The sequence below is a fragment of the Dreissena polymorpha genome, chromosome 9, assembly GCF_020536995.1.
Source record: "Dreissena polymorpha isolate Duluth1 chromosome 9, UMN_Dpol_1.0, whole genome shotgun sequence".
In the NCBI taxonomy this organism is placed as follows: domain Eukaryota; kingdom Metazoa; phylum Mollusca; class Bivalvia; order Myida; family Dreissenidae; genus Dreissena; species Dreissena polymorpha.
The window spans coordinates 46,581,212-46,596,786 of record NC_068363.1 but is presented as its reverse complement, the minus strand read 5'-3'; the positions used below and the strand labels follow the sequence as shown (position 1 = coordinate 46,596,786).

At 37.7% G+C, this 15,575-nt stretch overlaps 1 protein-coding gene across 1 annotated transcript; it reads left to right on the top strand.

Annotated features, from left to right (window-relative positions):
* The first annotated feature begins 452 nt into the window (after positions 1-452).
* LOC127844204 (25 kDa ookinete surface antigen-like) lies at positions 453-15,271 on the top strand. Its single transcript, XM_052374274.1, has 7 exons — positions 453-583; positions 1,222-1,328; positions 2,851-2,971; positions 11,484-11,648; positions 12,347-12,469; positions 12,874-12,999; positions 14,747-15,271. The coding sequence occupies exons 1-7, from the start codon at positions 517-519 to the stop codon at positions 14,836-14,838; spliced, it is 801 nt and encodes a 266-aa protein (XP_052230234.1). The 5' UTR covers positions 453-516; the 3' UTR covers positions 14,839-15,271.
* The last annotated feature ends 304 nt before the right edge of the window (positions 15,272-15,575 follow it).

Here is a 15,575-nt window from a genome sequence, read left to right as displayed (position 1 = left end):
ACATCTTCGGCCTTAATAACCAAATGCATTTGATATAATTTAGCCATCACCATAGTGCGTTGCATCGATACATAAATGTATATTTATTTAGGCTTAACGCATTTGGTAGTACTGTGGCGTTACAATATGTATTAGACGGTTAATAAGTTTAAAGAAAGTCTCTTCTTAGCGAAAATCTAGTTTAGGCGGAAAGTGTCGCCCCTGATTCACCTACGTGAAATGCAATGGCTAATGCGGGATGACACTTTACGCACATGGATTAAGCCCAGTTTTTCCCGAACCCGGCTCATATAATTACAATTGGCTTCCCTCCTGTGATAATGATACGAATCTCAAAACTTACCGTAACCTCGCTTATGTTCACCGAATACCAAATTCAAAGGACGGGCCTCATTTTGCAACATTGCACCGAATTGAAAATTGAATAACTGCACTGGACCACGCGTTCGGACTTGGTAACCATGGACGCTGACTGATATACACAGTCACTCTTCGGCAAGGGAAGGAGGAACTGAGATGGACAGCTCGGTGTGTGCGGATGTTTTCATGTTGATTTCTCTGTCGTTCTTATTTAGTTCTACAGGTAAGAGTCGGAACAATGTATCTTCAATAATTATTTATGATTTTGATTCATTATTTTCTTTTTTTGTTTGTTTACATTACGCATGATAAATCGCTATTTTCTATTTCTGTTTAAATTTGACTAAATAATCGCCTGAGTTTCAGTAATTAAGAAAAACTTACAACCTCCGATTTGAAAGGATTTTACTTGTAACGGCATTGATTGCCGTTAATCTATTTATGCCTAGCGTCTAGAAAAAAAGGCCTTGGCAAACATCGTAGACCCAGATGCGACGCCGCATGATGCGGCATCTCATCAGGGTCTTCGCTGTTTGCTTAAATGAATTTCTGTAAGAAATATTCTAAATATAGAAATAAGTATACTAGACATCCCTAATTTTGGAAATAAATTGAACCAATTTTGAAGGATGGGAGAGTCCACTAGGCATAAATGGGTTAATCTATCGTGGTGGTAGTGTGTGTCGCTGTGATTGGTTTGACCGTAATATGCACATTAACCCATTTATGCCTAGCGTCTAGAAAAAAAGGCATTGGCAAACAGCGTAGACCCAGATGAGACGCCGCATGATGCCAAATGGGTTACTTTATCTATGCTAGAACTATATCTGCTGTTACTATAATCATTAGTACTTTTTAAAGATGGACTCATCTGCTATTCATGTGATGCCACATTCGGGACGACACAGCCCGTCGCCAACATTGATTGCCTGGCTGTAGGACTCAACATCACGTGCCCCACAAATCAGGTAAGGACATGCATATGCAAACCTCCGATCAGAGAGATGTGTTCCGACCAGAGCTGGATTCCAATACCTGCCGCCATAACACACCATATTGTGATAGCGATTGATCTTGTTAGATGTTACAAGTATTTAGGGTCAAAATTGCGTATGTGTTTTCATTCTTAATGGGCTGTAAAGTGTGAGTAGAAAAGGCTTTTTACGTTGACCATGCCAGCAAATTAGAAAACGTTGAGAAAAAATAACCCGTACAAAGTCTACTTTTCCCGGCAGTGATTGCCGTCAATTTAAAATTTAACCCTTTACCACTTAGATACGTATTTTCACTTATATGTAGTCCTTTATAAAGTTAAATTTAATTAAATACCTTTCTTACTTGAGTCAAGTTGTAAAGGCTTCCTTTTCAACTCTTAGTTACTGATGAGCAGCAAACACTCGCAGGCTGTTCTGGTTTTATGCTGTTTGCACATAGCCATTTTCCCTTTGCTTCTGGGTGGAAAAGTTTTGAAGGGGTCGTAACCGCTGCAAAAGTATTGTGACTTCAGCAAGTGTCTCTCTGCGGCTACCTCCCCTAACAGTTAAGCAGTGCTCCTCTCGAGCCGACTCATTGTTTAGAAAAGTTTTCTAGTCATTAGTGTTACAATTAAAATGTTATAAGTTAAGATCTACGGATATATTCAATGTTTGGTAGAGATATAAACAAATATGGAGAATCCGAGTGTAAAAATAAAACGTGAAAAGAAAGTCGAAAACTTGAACCACCAGCAAATTGTAGCGGACGATTTATTCGGCCCCGTTATTGTGTACATATATTTAATATGATGTTACAGAACTTGTTATTTTAAACCTTCTGCCTTGGCACTATCCGCATAACAAGATAATCGTGATGTTACTAATTTTATATTTATAAATGAAACTGACATTTTACCCACAAGAAAAATCAAAGTACTGACAGAACTGGTGTGACGATGCGTTTGAAGAGGATGGATATACAAGCATCAATTTAAGTTTATCTACATCACAACAATTGTGTATGTGGGTATGAAAATTTGGGTAGCAAAAAAAAATTTTGGTTACGAAAATTGTGGGTACAAAAAAATCATGCCAACAAAAACTGGGGTACGAAAAAAAAATTGGGTACGAAAAAAATAGGGTACGAAAAAAATGGGAAGGACAAAAAATTGGGTACGGAAATAAATTTGGGTACAAAACAAAACTTGGGTACGAACAAAAAATTGGGTACGAATAAAATTGGATACGATTTTTTTTTGGAACGAATACAAATTTGGGGGTACGGGGAAGTAGTACGCGTGGGGAACTTGACCCATTCAGCGAAACTGGGAGGCGTGTTGCAGCATCGTCAAAAAGTAACACCGAATGAAAAAACGCAGCGTTCTCAAAAATAGATTTTTGTAAAAAAATAGATTTTTGTGATACATATTCACTTGCATTAACCTTACCGTTTATTACTTTACGAAAAGTGCATATTCTATACAATAAAGAAAGGAGACGCAATATTTGTTTTCAGAACCGTTGCTTTAGCAAACACGCCATCATGGAAACGGGGGCTGTTGTCGACAAGGGCTGCACACAAAGCGACCAGTGCCTCGGTACAACGCTATGCTGCAACGCCGACTTCTGTAACTCGGGTGGGTGATACTTTCGTCTTAGGGTCCCATTTCTTGATCTCACTGTACACAACAACTACAAAACAACAAAACCTCGCAATTATTGTTCGCGTCCAATTATCTTTGCCACCTCCATTTAGGAACCTTTTCGCGTTTTGATAAATTGACAAATTTTAAAAATGTTTCAGATTTCAAATTTTCGTAGTTGCTATGGATTTTGATAGGAACCAATAAAACTGAACATTAACCATGCTCTAAAATATCCATTTATGCATCTTTTTACGTTTTAAAAACCTAAAAATTATAAAGCGTTACAAACGCGAAACGATTGTATAATTTGAAGATTCCTGTTGTTTGCGTTATATTTTGTGACAATACGAGGATTGCTTATATTTGGAATAAAATACATACTGCGTTTTGGCAGTACGGATGTCCGAGTGGCTAAAGCGCCAGATTAATACTCTGTGGGTAAGTGGTTCGAGCCCAAGTGTGAATTATTTTTTTTTGTTTGTTTAATTTCATTTGTGTTTTATACTGGAACTCTTAAGTTCCGATGTTTAAATTTAAAGCATTTAATGACATACTTTAAAAACATGCCTAAATTTGTTAAAAAGGTCCCTTTAAAAGCCCAGCAATCCTTGCGCTCCAACTATTTGCCAAAAGTTTGGCAACCTCATCCCCCCCCCCCCCCAGAAACAAATTATTCTTACACTAGGGTCTAAGAAAAAATATCTTATTGGAAAACCGGTACTCAGAATTGCGAAGAGTCAAACTTGCCATTAGGCACCACTTTCTACATAATTCTTTTTAGGCCTCCTCACACATAGGCGAAAGTCTCCCGACGTCAACTTGCGTGTACTGGCGAATAAGACTTCAGCAAAATTCGTTCTCATTAGTATATGTACGTTGCACATCTTTGGTGGTGTTCGTATGGATGCATTTGTGAGCTTTTGCGTCCGTTGCGATTAGTTCTGTTCGTCGGAAAATTTTAAAAAAGTTGAAAAATTGTTGGCGAATAAAAGTTTCGTCTATCGTTCGTTAAATTCGTTTCAATAAGAAAACGAATCTTTGCGATAGCTTGCGAACTTTTGAGAACTATAGCGTGGTTTTTCGTTTTGTAGCGAATTGAATCCGACGCATTTAAGCGATTTATAACGATAAGTTAACGTTCAGAAAACGAACGGTATACGCTCGTATACGAATCAATCTGAAGGTAACTACGATAAGCGAATCTATGCGAATCCATCCGAATAATAGCGCTCCTAATTGTTTTAGTAGTTTGTGTAGACCTATGCCTATATTTCATATATATATAATATTGAAGGTTTCATTATTTCTTCGTCATATGGAAGATATACAACACCTGAAACTGCAGTATGTTGCTGCTATGGCCAATCAAGAAGTAGTCCAGCAACAACTAAACTAGACCGCTTTCTCAGAGGCCGACTAAGGTGGAGAAGAGGAGCCAGAGCACGTAATATCTGGAGAAGACCATGGCTGCATCCCGGGAGACGGCGCCAATTAAGCATATATGATCAGCTCATGGTTGAGCTCAGATCCTGGAACATTTAAGAAATTCCTTTGCATGCCTACTGAAATGTACGATGAAATTTTGGGAAGGGTTCGTCATCGCCTCGTGAAGCAACACACTCGGTGCAGAAAGTCCTTGAATCCAGAGCTAAAGTTAGCTGCCACACTACGTCACCTGGTTTCTGGTGTAAAGTACTCAGACATACAGTATTCCTGGCGGGTGGCTGAGAATACCCTCTCTGTAGTGGTCAGAGACGCGTGTCATGCTATATGTAAAGAACGAAGTATGCATCCGCACTATATACACATTACATACAATACAGAAGTACATTTATTTATATTTTTTGAAGAATGACATTATGTCCGTCTGTGTTGCGTTCCGTAGCTGTCGTCGAGAAACGAAGCTTTTTAGCGATTTAGCCGTTGCAGCCATTATGATAAAGCATCTACAGGAACGCAATGTCTTATACAAAACGTCATCTTTTACTCAAATCAATTAACGATTGAGTCGATGACATGTTAGCAAACAGGTGTTAAATCAATTATTGCGTGCCTTTAATCAAGCGGTCATAATCGATTTACAGTTTATGAGAAAGGAGTAAAATCAATTTGTGCGTGCCTTTAATCAAGCGGTCCTAATCAAATGACACTTTTTGGAACAGCGAGTTCGAGCCATACGAACAAAAGAACGTGTGAAAACTGTAGCCGAGACTGTTAAAACAGTTCGTGCCATCCGATAATTCGAACCAAGCGAGTTCGAGCCTTCCGACAAAATTTTATATGAATATATAGGCATACAAAATCGGTGCTTTGATGCGAGTTCGAGCCAACCGGAAGTTCGAGCCAAGCGAGTTCGAGCCATCGGGTTTCGACTGTATGTTGATGAGGTTATGACAGCCCCCTCCACACCTTAAGTATGGAGACAACTGGCTGATGGTTTCCTCAAGAATTGGAACTTTCCAAATTGCGTTGCTGCTATTGATGACAAGCACATACTGTAGCTATCAGAAAGCCTGCCAGTTCTGGTTCCTTATATTAGAATTATAAGGGATTCTTCAGCATCATCTTACTGGCCATTGTCGACTCGGACTACAAGTTCGTATGTTGTGATCTGGGTGGTGAGTGTAAGTCTTCATAATTTTAACTGCATTATTTTGTAATTACATAAATTATATGCATTTAGTGCTGTTTTGAATGTACAGATGTATACTAACAATTTCATATCCTTTTGTATTTTCAGGATACTGTTCAAGTGGAGATGCCAAGATTGATAATGAATCAGAATTTCTGGAGATGGTGCAGGATGGTTCCATTGGATTTCCAGACCCACAGCCATTTCCGAATGACGCCGTCGAAATGCCCTATTTCTTGGTTGGAGATGACGCGTTCAGCCTTAGCGAGAATATGCAGAAACCTATAGACATAGAGTCCTGACAAGAGACGAAAGAATCCTGAACTACCGGTTATCCAGGGTCCGGTTTAATAAAAAACTACAAAACACGACTGTAGTCGCGCGACTTTGCGGTCGACCGACGGTTGTCGGCTGCCAACTGACAAATTGTCGCGTTCACGGAGAAATTTGCCGCGACTGTGGTCGCATGACTGTGTGGTCATTCGACTGCGGTCGTTGTAGTCGCTATTTTTAGAAAATTATCACTTCCGCCATCAACATATTTTTATTTATTGTGCGAAAACTCATATCACGGTAAGTAAATTTTAAATTTGTTAAAATAATATGATATAATTTGTTTAAACAGAATTCGCTTGCGGAGTCTTCGTTTAAGGTGTGTTGGTAATAATATTCATTAAGTGTTCAAAGTTCAAATACAAAATCTGACGCAATGAAATAAATTCTACTACTATGGTTCACGCGTCTCTGGACAATGTCCTTTCGCGTGTCAAAATTGCAGAACCTCAAACATACTTGCCAACGCAGTTTCAAGATGTTGGTACTAAAGACCGTACATTTATATGAATATTCACCATATACCAATATGAATTGGTGCGCTCGACAAATCGGACGGAAGGAAGGATCGAATGAATAATGCTCGTAGATCGAGGAAAACGCGTGCAAAAACTGCATTGTGGAGTCTGAATGTCTACGAAAGTCTTTAAAACCAAATAACGGGTTTGCAATCAGCTCTGGAACTCACTAATAATTATGGACATACCTCTGAGACATTTTTGTTAAAATGTTCTTTTATATCTGGCTTCTAAATCTGCCCAATAATTATTGCACTTAAAGGTTTGATACATTGCATTATCGTCTGCAAAATTCATATTAATGAGAATCTATCTAAATAAGGTTGATATTTCACTTTTATAGGATTGAATTTATGACACTTTATCTGCAATGATCGTTTTGTTAATTATTCATATTCCATTGTAAATTTCACTTCAACTTGATACACGTACTCGAATAATATGTATGGGACTCTTCTAAATAAATCTAGGTACATGTGCCGAGAAAATTGTATTTCGGGGAGTTCGTTCCTGCATATTTTATAATACTGTCAACATAACTGAGATTTGCTTTATTGATACCATGCTGTTTTGTCTAAAGTAAACGGTATTTTTATACAGGATATATTTCACATCTGATCTGAAAAAAAACGTCATGAATTCGTATTGTCGGTACTAGGAGATTAATCAAATAAATATTTGAAGCATCTGTCAGTATTACAAAAAAGTTTACTTACACTTATCTTGTCTGTATTTAAGATATTAGTCTGGTTATTGATGGCTCGAAACTGATCTAGTAATCTGAGTGTTTTTGTGATTTAATTTTATTATTGATGTCCTTATCAATATATCATTTTATTTCTTAACCTACAAAAATGACGTAATGATTCATGAGGGAAAATACCTATCCTTTATTTGTTGATATTTGTTTCTGTTTTTCCCTTTATTCGTTGTAACCACAAATTCTTTCTTCTAAAAGCCATTATTCATTATTTAATATTGATGTAGGTTATATGACTCATTCAATATTGTTATTACAAAATTAAATTGGTACTGTTTCTTATATATAAACACGAAGTGATGAAGCTATTGGTGGAGTAACATTAAAGTTGTGCACATGTAAATAAGTATCGAAGTACTTTACACTTTACTGCATGTATAAATCATTTGTGCGTATGGTATAAGTATGGCCGTTTTTTTATACCATGGTGTATTTTTACAATTTTAAAAGAATGCTATCAATATACATGTATGTTGTCATTCCATATAGTTCAGCATATATATGAGTCGTACTCTGTCAAAAGTGGGTTAAATGCATGTGCGTAAACTATCGTCCCAGATTAGCCTATGCAGTCCGCACAGGCTAAATAGGGACGATATTTTCCGATTTTATGATATTGTTCGTTTAAAGAAAGATCCTCCTTAACAAAGGTCTATTTTAGGCACACAGTGTCGTCCCTGATTAGCCTGTGCGGACTACACAGGCTAATAGTGGACGCTACTTTACGCACATTGATTAAACCTCCTTTTTACAGAGCCAGGACCATATGTAGAGTAATGCGTCAACGGGACACGTTTAATGTAAAATCAGTGCCTTCAACTGAATTCATCTCAACGTACGTGTACAATTTGCGAATTATAGGCCAAGATAAGTTCCAAAGAAAGTTGCCCTTAATGCGCAGTTTATTGAATGATATTGGTGCACATAAACCAGGGATTATTTACGCATTGCCTTCCTGTGGGACTAACCTTTAACTTTCAGTGTACAGTTTGCACTCCTCTCTTGTATTAATACTACTCTTTATAAGCCGGGAGAAAAATAAATGAGGCGACGTTTAGCATCATAAAACATATTTATCCCATTGTTATTAAGGTAAATCAATTAAGTGCATTTCTTCTAAACTACTGTATATGTATTACTTTCCCTTGCTCGAGACATCCGTGTATTGGATGGAAAATACGCATATTGATGATACAATATTGTATACATTTCGGAAACGTATTCTAGATCTACAGCAAAGGTGTCTATGAGCCCCAATAGCTCTCTCCTTGGTAAGCGGAATCGACGGAAAAGTTCATCATCATTGTACATGTCTAATGGATTCAACCTATCTCTAAAAACTCGCTCTCTTCGAAAATGTCTTCGCATTCGATGAACAAGTCGCATGGAGGCCACCATGATCAAACTCGAAACTATCCGCGTTCATTTTGCACGGGTTTTGAATGCCGACAAAGCGTCAAGCGACGAGCAGTCGTGGTGTGAGGGGTAGACTGCGGTCGCTCGACAATATGTCGAACAACGCGCGGTCGATTGACGACCGTCGCTCTCCATTAAACACGGCTATCGTCGCACGACGATTATTCGCTGGTACAACCATAGTCGCCCGACCATGGTCGCTCTCATTAAACCGGACCCAGGGCTAGGAGAGTATCAGAAAATGCATTTGGGATTTTGGCCAACCGATTCCAGGTACAGTAAAGTTCCGCTATTAAGACCAGGCAAAATAGTTGTCTCGATAGCGAAGTGGTTTTAATATCGGACCATTTCGGACCATTTTCCTTCATAAAGTAACCATTTGGGACTTGAATATTGTCAAAAACCGCATAATTTTTTAAATCTTCGAAGTGGTCTTAATAGCGGAACTTTAGTGCAATACCCTTTTTCAAAACACACTTTCATTTATAAAAAAAATGTTCACGTTAACTTTTAACACATAACAATACTGGTCATCTGTAATTGCAGATACATTTCACAAAGATGGACCACAGCCCATCCACAGTAAGGCTAATTGTAAAGACATGCTGCATTCTCCACAACTTGATGAGGATCAGGTACTCCACCATGCAGAATGCACTGTTTGACCATGATGATAGAAGAGGCGATCTGGTTACTGGGGAATGGAGAAGAGGTCGCAACTTGGAGGATACCAGGAATGTCAATATCAGGGGCCACAACACAGCAATCAAAAAAGGCAAGATTGTGAGAAACACTCTGAAGCACTGGGTCAACGCTCCAGCGGGATGTGTGCCATAGCAAGACAGGATGGTGCCACATTAGAGATCGAAATAAAGTGTAACATATTAGTGGAATAAATTAATAAAGAATATTGTTGTTTTTGTATTGGCCTTATAAAGGGAAGTAATAGTAATAGGAAGACACGAAATTTACGCAAAATCTTTAATGAAAAAGACTTCATGCATAATCAACATGTATACATACGATACAAAATAACAAATACAGTGAATATCTACAAAATCTCACTGACAAAGTCTTTACTTTACTGAGTACATAATGAAAACATCTCAGGCGTTAGCCACATGCGTGCATTTACAATGATATTAAAGAAACAAATACAGTGAACATCTAGTGACATAATGTCACTGACAAAGTGTCTAAGGTACTTCCCTGAGTACATTTTGAGAACATTTTCAGGCGTAATCGACATGCTTACATATACAATACTATTAAAGAAACAAATACAGTGAACAGAAAACCTACACTTCAGTACTGACATAATATTATAACCATGTCAAATAAAGACTACGGAAGACTTGAACATGCACCTAAAATATAATCATGACAAACGATACAAATATATCGGAACAAAAGTTAGTCTATATCAAAACGCCCGGATGCAGAAACACCGTTTCGGAAATATTCGGCGGTATGCGCAAGTATGCGCAAGGTTGCTCTTACATTCGTATCTTTACGCTCTTAATAGCTCCTACCACGATCGCCAACCGAAAGTACGAATATTATTTGCGCGACCTAACGCTTTCTAGCGAACTGCAGTAACTGTTCGTCACACTTCATAGATCATTCGCACCAAATAGTTCCTCTACGTTCACCTTTCGTTATATTACACAAAGCAATACATTTTCAAACAATTTCGGCAAGAAATCGCTAGAATTCATAAATTTACGCTTTTCGCCAGGCTTCGTCATATGGATTCGTCTATGTGTGAGGCGGCTTTTACGTAGACAATTCTCTCAATGACATTATTAACAGTGTAAGTCGCGTACATTCAAACTCTGGACTTATTTTTCTTGGTTCTAAGTTTACTCTATATTCTATATTCTTAACTAGAATCATTGGTTGGTGAATTCGGGCCCATCCTACAATATTACAGTCGTTTCGTCCTTTCTTTTTTTCTTTTAACAGCGCGTTTGGCCTTGTTCCTGAGTTCTGCATGTTACAACGCTATGGTTACTCGATGAAACGTAAACATTTTTTATTTAAAACAAATACTCATGTTATCAATGGCGACATATACTGCAACACAAACAACATGCATTTAGACATTACTATTACACAAAATGACAACAGCGTAATAACGTCTTTTTGCACCGCAGAGGAAATGCGTTTGGTTAATAAAACTGTAAAAGGATAATCCGGGTACACACCGTAAACTCCCGACTTTTAACCATTTATGCCTAGTTGACTCTCCCATCCTTCTAAATTGGATAAATTTATTTCCAAAATTAGGAATGTCTAGTATATTTATTGCTATATTTAGAATATTTCTTACAGAAATTCTTTTAAGCAAACAGCGCAGACCCAGATGAGACGCTTCATGATGCGGCGTCTCATCTGGGTCGACGATGTTTGCCAAGGCCTTTTTTCTAGACGCTAGGCATAAATGGGTTAAAAATTAAAATATCGCTGTTTATTTACTCCTGATATTCATGACTTGTGTAGAATAGAATATAACTCTAAGCGGACGTTTATTTCTTTTTACGTGACCTTAGAGAAGGTGCATGTGCTTTGAAAGGAATATTAATAATCAATTAACAAATGTCTCCACATTTTATTTATTGATATTTATTTATTAAGAAAGCCCAACATTTTTTATCAAGAAAACTGAATTTTCGTCAAGAAGAGTCTTCTTTTAAACGAGAAATAAGAGACAAGCGGAAAGAGTCGTCCCTGAATAGCATATGGGGACTGCACAGGCTAATCCGGGACGACACTTTACTCATATGCATTCAATCCCTTTTCACCAGAGCGATGATCATGTGTTTTGAATATTCTCTTCTACAGATCTGCCGAGGACGGTGACCGGATACGGGCGGACCTGTACAGACGCACAAGGTTGCGTGCAGGGTGGGCGCGAGATGATCTGCGTACCAGAGGCTCCCGGAAGTAGGATCAGGCGCTGTTTGTGCGCAGAGGACAGCTATCAGAAAGGATCCATATGCAAACGAAGTGGGTTATTGATTATTTTAATGCAATTACGGCATGACTCATTTTAGTCGCCAGGCCTTCAACTGGTTTTCAATAGAAATTAGGAAACAATGTATGGGATATTATGCAGAAACATTTGGAAAATATATCCACTAAACTCAAACTCGTACCTTTGCTGATGATTATTCTTACCATTGAGAAGGCTAATTTGTTGCATAAATTAATCTTAAAATTGTCAACGGTACTTGAAAGTAAACCAAATACCCACAACATTGTATCATTGGGTTACATATACTTTTAAATCTTTCGTGTGCTTCTGGAGTTGTACTCTTCACACAACTCGCAATTCATATGTAAGTAATAATTAGAATACTGCCCATAACCCATTTATGCCTAGAGCGTCTAGAAAAATGCCTTGGCAAACAGCGTAGACCCAGATGAGACGCCGCTTGATGCGGCGTCTCATCTGGGTCTGCGCTGTTTGCTTTAAGGAATTTATGTAAGAAATATTATAAATATAGAAATAAATATGCTAGACATCCCTAATTTTGGAAAAAAAATTGATCCAATCTAGAAGGATGGAAGAGTCCACTAGACATAAATGGGTTAAAAGATTACGCCGTTTGACATTGCCATGCCCGGGCTAACAATACGTTGTATCGCTCTCTACGGAAGGTGATATTTATAGGATATTAATGTATGACAACTGTTCTGTTCAGAGAGCTTCCCCGGGTTACCTTGTGAACTCACGCGCCACTGCCTTGACGTCAACAGCACATGCATTTCGGATGTATGCACGTGTAACGAGGGCATGTTCACAGATGTCAACAAATGCTCGCGCAGTGAGTATTTATTTTCTTATTTCCCTTCTTATAAACGAAATAGATACAACACCTAGTTGCATAAACAAAACCGTATTTACACCTTCTTGACTATAACAAAATATGACCAATTTTTTATAAAGATATTTTCGTGACGTCATTTTTTATTATCAGATCAAAAGAATACCATTTTGCACTAAATGTCGGATACAGATATGAGATAAGTCTAAATGTCGGATACAGATATGAGATAAGTCTAAATGTCGGATACAGATATGAGATAAGTCTAAATGTCGGATACAGATATGAGATAAGTCTAAATGTCGGATACAGATATGAGATAAGTTAATTTTCTCACTGAACGCACATGCATTCAGCCCAGCTTTTCTTGAATGCGGCTTATATATGTATAATGTTACTTTTAGAGATGGGTTTGGGCTTCCCTTGCAATGTGAGTGAGGGGTGCCTGGGGGAAAACACCGCATGTACCGCGGGTGCGTGCGCCTGCGAGTTTGGATTCATAGCCATCAACGGAACTGATAGCTGTTCCGGTAAGTGTCTGCTTGCAAATGCTGTAATTGCTATTTCATTATGAAATATTTTCCGTCTGTGCTAAGACATCACGACTGGTTCGTAGCTGATTGCATTTTTTAAATTTTCATTTTATGTTAAGTGATTATTATAATTTAATTGTTCCATGATACCAAAATTAACCATAATATTGGTAATACTTTGGGCTAAGCACCACAAATGCTTGTGTATATGTCACTTAAAGGGACCTTTTCACAGATTTTGGCATGTTTTGAAGCTTGTCATTAAATGCTTTATATCGATAAATGTAAACATTGGATCTAAAAAGGTCCAGTAAAAAATCAAGAATAAAATTAAAAAAAGGATAAAAAAGTAGCCCGCAGCAGAGCTCGAACAGTTACCCCCGGAGTCCTGGAGAAAAAACCAATTAGACCGCTCGGCCATCCTGCCTAGTATGTTTAAATGACGTATTTTATACATTATATAAGCAATCTTCGTAGTTTCACAAAATTTAACGACAACAACAGAACTCTCCAAATTATTCAATCGTTTCGCGTTGCAACGCTTTATAATTTTCAGGTTTTTAAATCGTCACAAGATGCATATAATAGCTATATTAGACCATGGCAAATGTTCAGTATTACAATTTCCTCACAAATATCATAACTAAAACGAAAATTTGCGAATCTGAAACAGCTTTTTTCAATTTTGTCAATTTACCAAAACGTGAAAAGATCCTTTTAAGTCGGTGGAGAAAAAAATCAACGATCGATATACATCCGACCCATGTTTGGAACAGAATCTCGACGCAAGCTCGAAGTAAGGTCGACGCAACCCGGTTGTTTTCATGGCATGAAGTACTTCTGCGCATGTAATTTGCGTCGGTTGCGGCAGACGCACGTTTTCGACAAAAACTTTTGAATTCTATATTTTCTGAACAATCCATATACATACACGACCTTTGAATTAAGACACTCTCTCGGTAAACTTGTCACTTTTGTTGCTTTTTATTTGAACTTGGGATTTAAAGAGGAATGCTTTAATTTAAAAAGTGAGCTTCATGCTATTTTATTAATCAAAGCGCTGAAGGCACCGAAGTTGTTCGCTGTTGTCGTCCTTGATTAGCTTGTTCGCAATGCACAGGGTAATCAGTGTGCACAGGCCAATCTTATTTGACTTGCATTAAGCCCCGTTTTCCCTGAAAGCAGACAATATGTACAGATTTCAATGATAAACACTAGACTAGCCAATGTCTTCTAACAAGCTGGTATATACACTCACTGCTAGAGCAGAATCATTTGTCTTCTGCTGCAGACAGGCAGTGGTAATCGTCCCTAGCAGAGTGAGTTGCGGTTGTTACAGTAGCTAAGGCTTCTAAGCACATACTGATTTGCAAAATATGCTCTGTAAATTAATTCGGCCGCTAACGCGACCAACTAAAAAATCAAACAACTAAGGTGCCTTCATTGCTTTGATTTGTGCATTTTATACTTGATCGTAAAGTTTAAAATTATTCAGCGACCCCTACTTGTAAATTTGCGAGAATTATGTGCATTTCGGTTTGATTGATCGTTTGGGTCGCAATTTTTACTTCTTATTCAATGTAAGTTACGTCGTGACCAACAAACCAGCGAGGTGTTTTTGTTTAACAACTTGTTGGTGCAAAACATTGCTCAAAATCCGTATCTTGAAAGTTGCATATAACAAGGTTGCCTATTGTATAAAGGCGTCGATAGAGCGACAATGGGTTATCTGCTATTCTTTCAGGGTTCGAGACCTACCACGGTTCCTGGGACCTCCGCCTCTGCGCCGCGGTTCTGTACGCGATCCTTATGCGATGGTCAATATACCAGAGTTGATGAGCAGTTATATACTAATATATAGAAATGCATGCACAGTGATAGTTATTATTATTATTAGAATATAAGGACACTAGATTATTCATGTAGAGTATTTATTGGAGTTTGCTTGTACAAATGGCGTGTCAATTTAATATGACTCATATAATGTTTCATTCCTGAATACCTTCTGTTCTTTGTGTGTAAACTTTTTTAACTTTTCTATTCAATGAATATTTGTTCTGTCTGAATGCTGTTCTGTATTATTATGCGTTATGCAATTATTATGCAATTGATTTTACTGTTGTATCAAGATGCTTTCATACTAGCAGTAAAAAGTGTATCAAATAATATCATTACTTATTTGTGTCGCTGTCTTTAAATTTGTGTTGGACAAGGAAATTTCAGCGATGTTATTTTTATGTTCTTTATGAATATATACAATGTAGTCCCATTTTGTTTTGCGTTGCGTATTTTACCTAAACAATTTGTAAGTGAACTATACATTGATATTTTTCAAATGAGAATATTATGCAATTCATAACCTTATTTGAAAAACTTTAATATTAGGAATAGTTTCGAATAATTATACACGAGGACTCTGGTAAACAAAAGTGAGCCCTGGAGTTCAAAAGTCAGCCCTGGGGGTTCAAAAGCCAGCCCTGTGGTTAAAACGCGAGACCTCTTTAGGCAACTGCGAGCGCAAGGCTGTGTCGGTAATTTACGTTTTTTGATATTATCAACGACAATCGGTATAA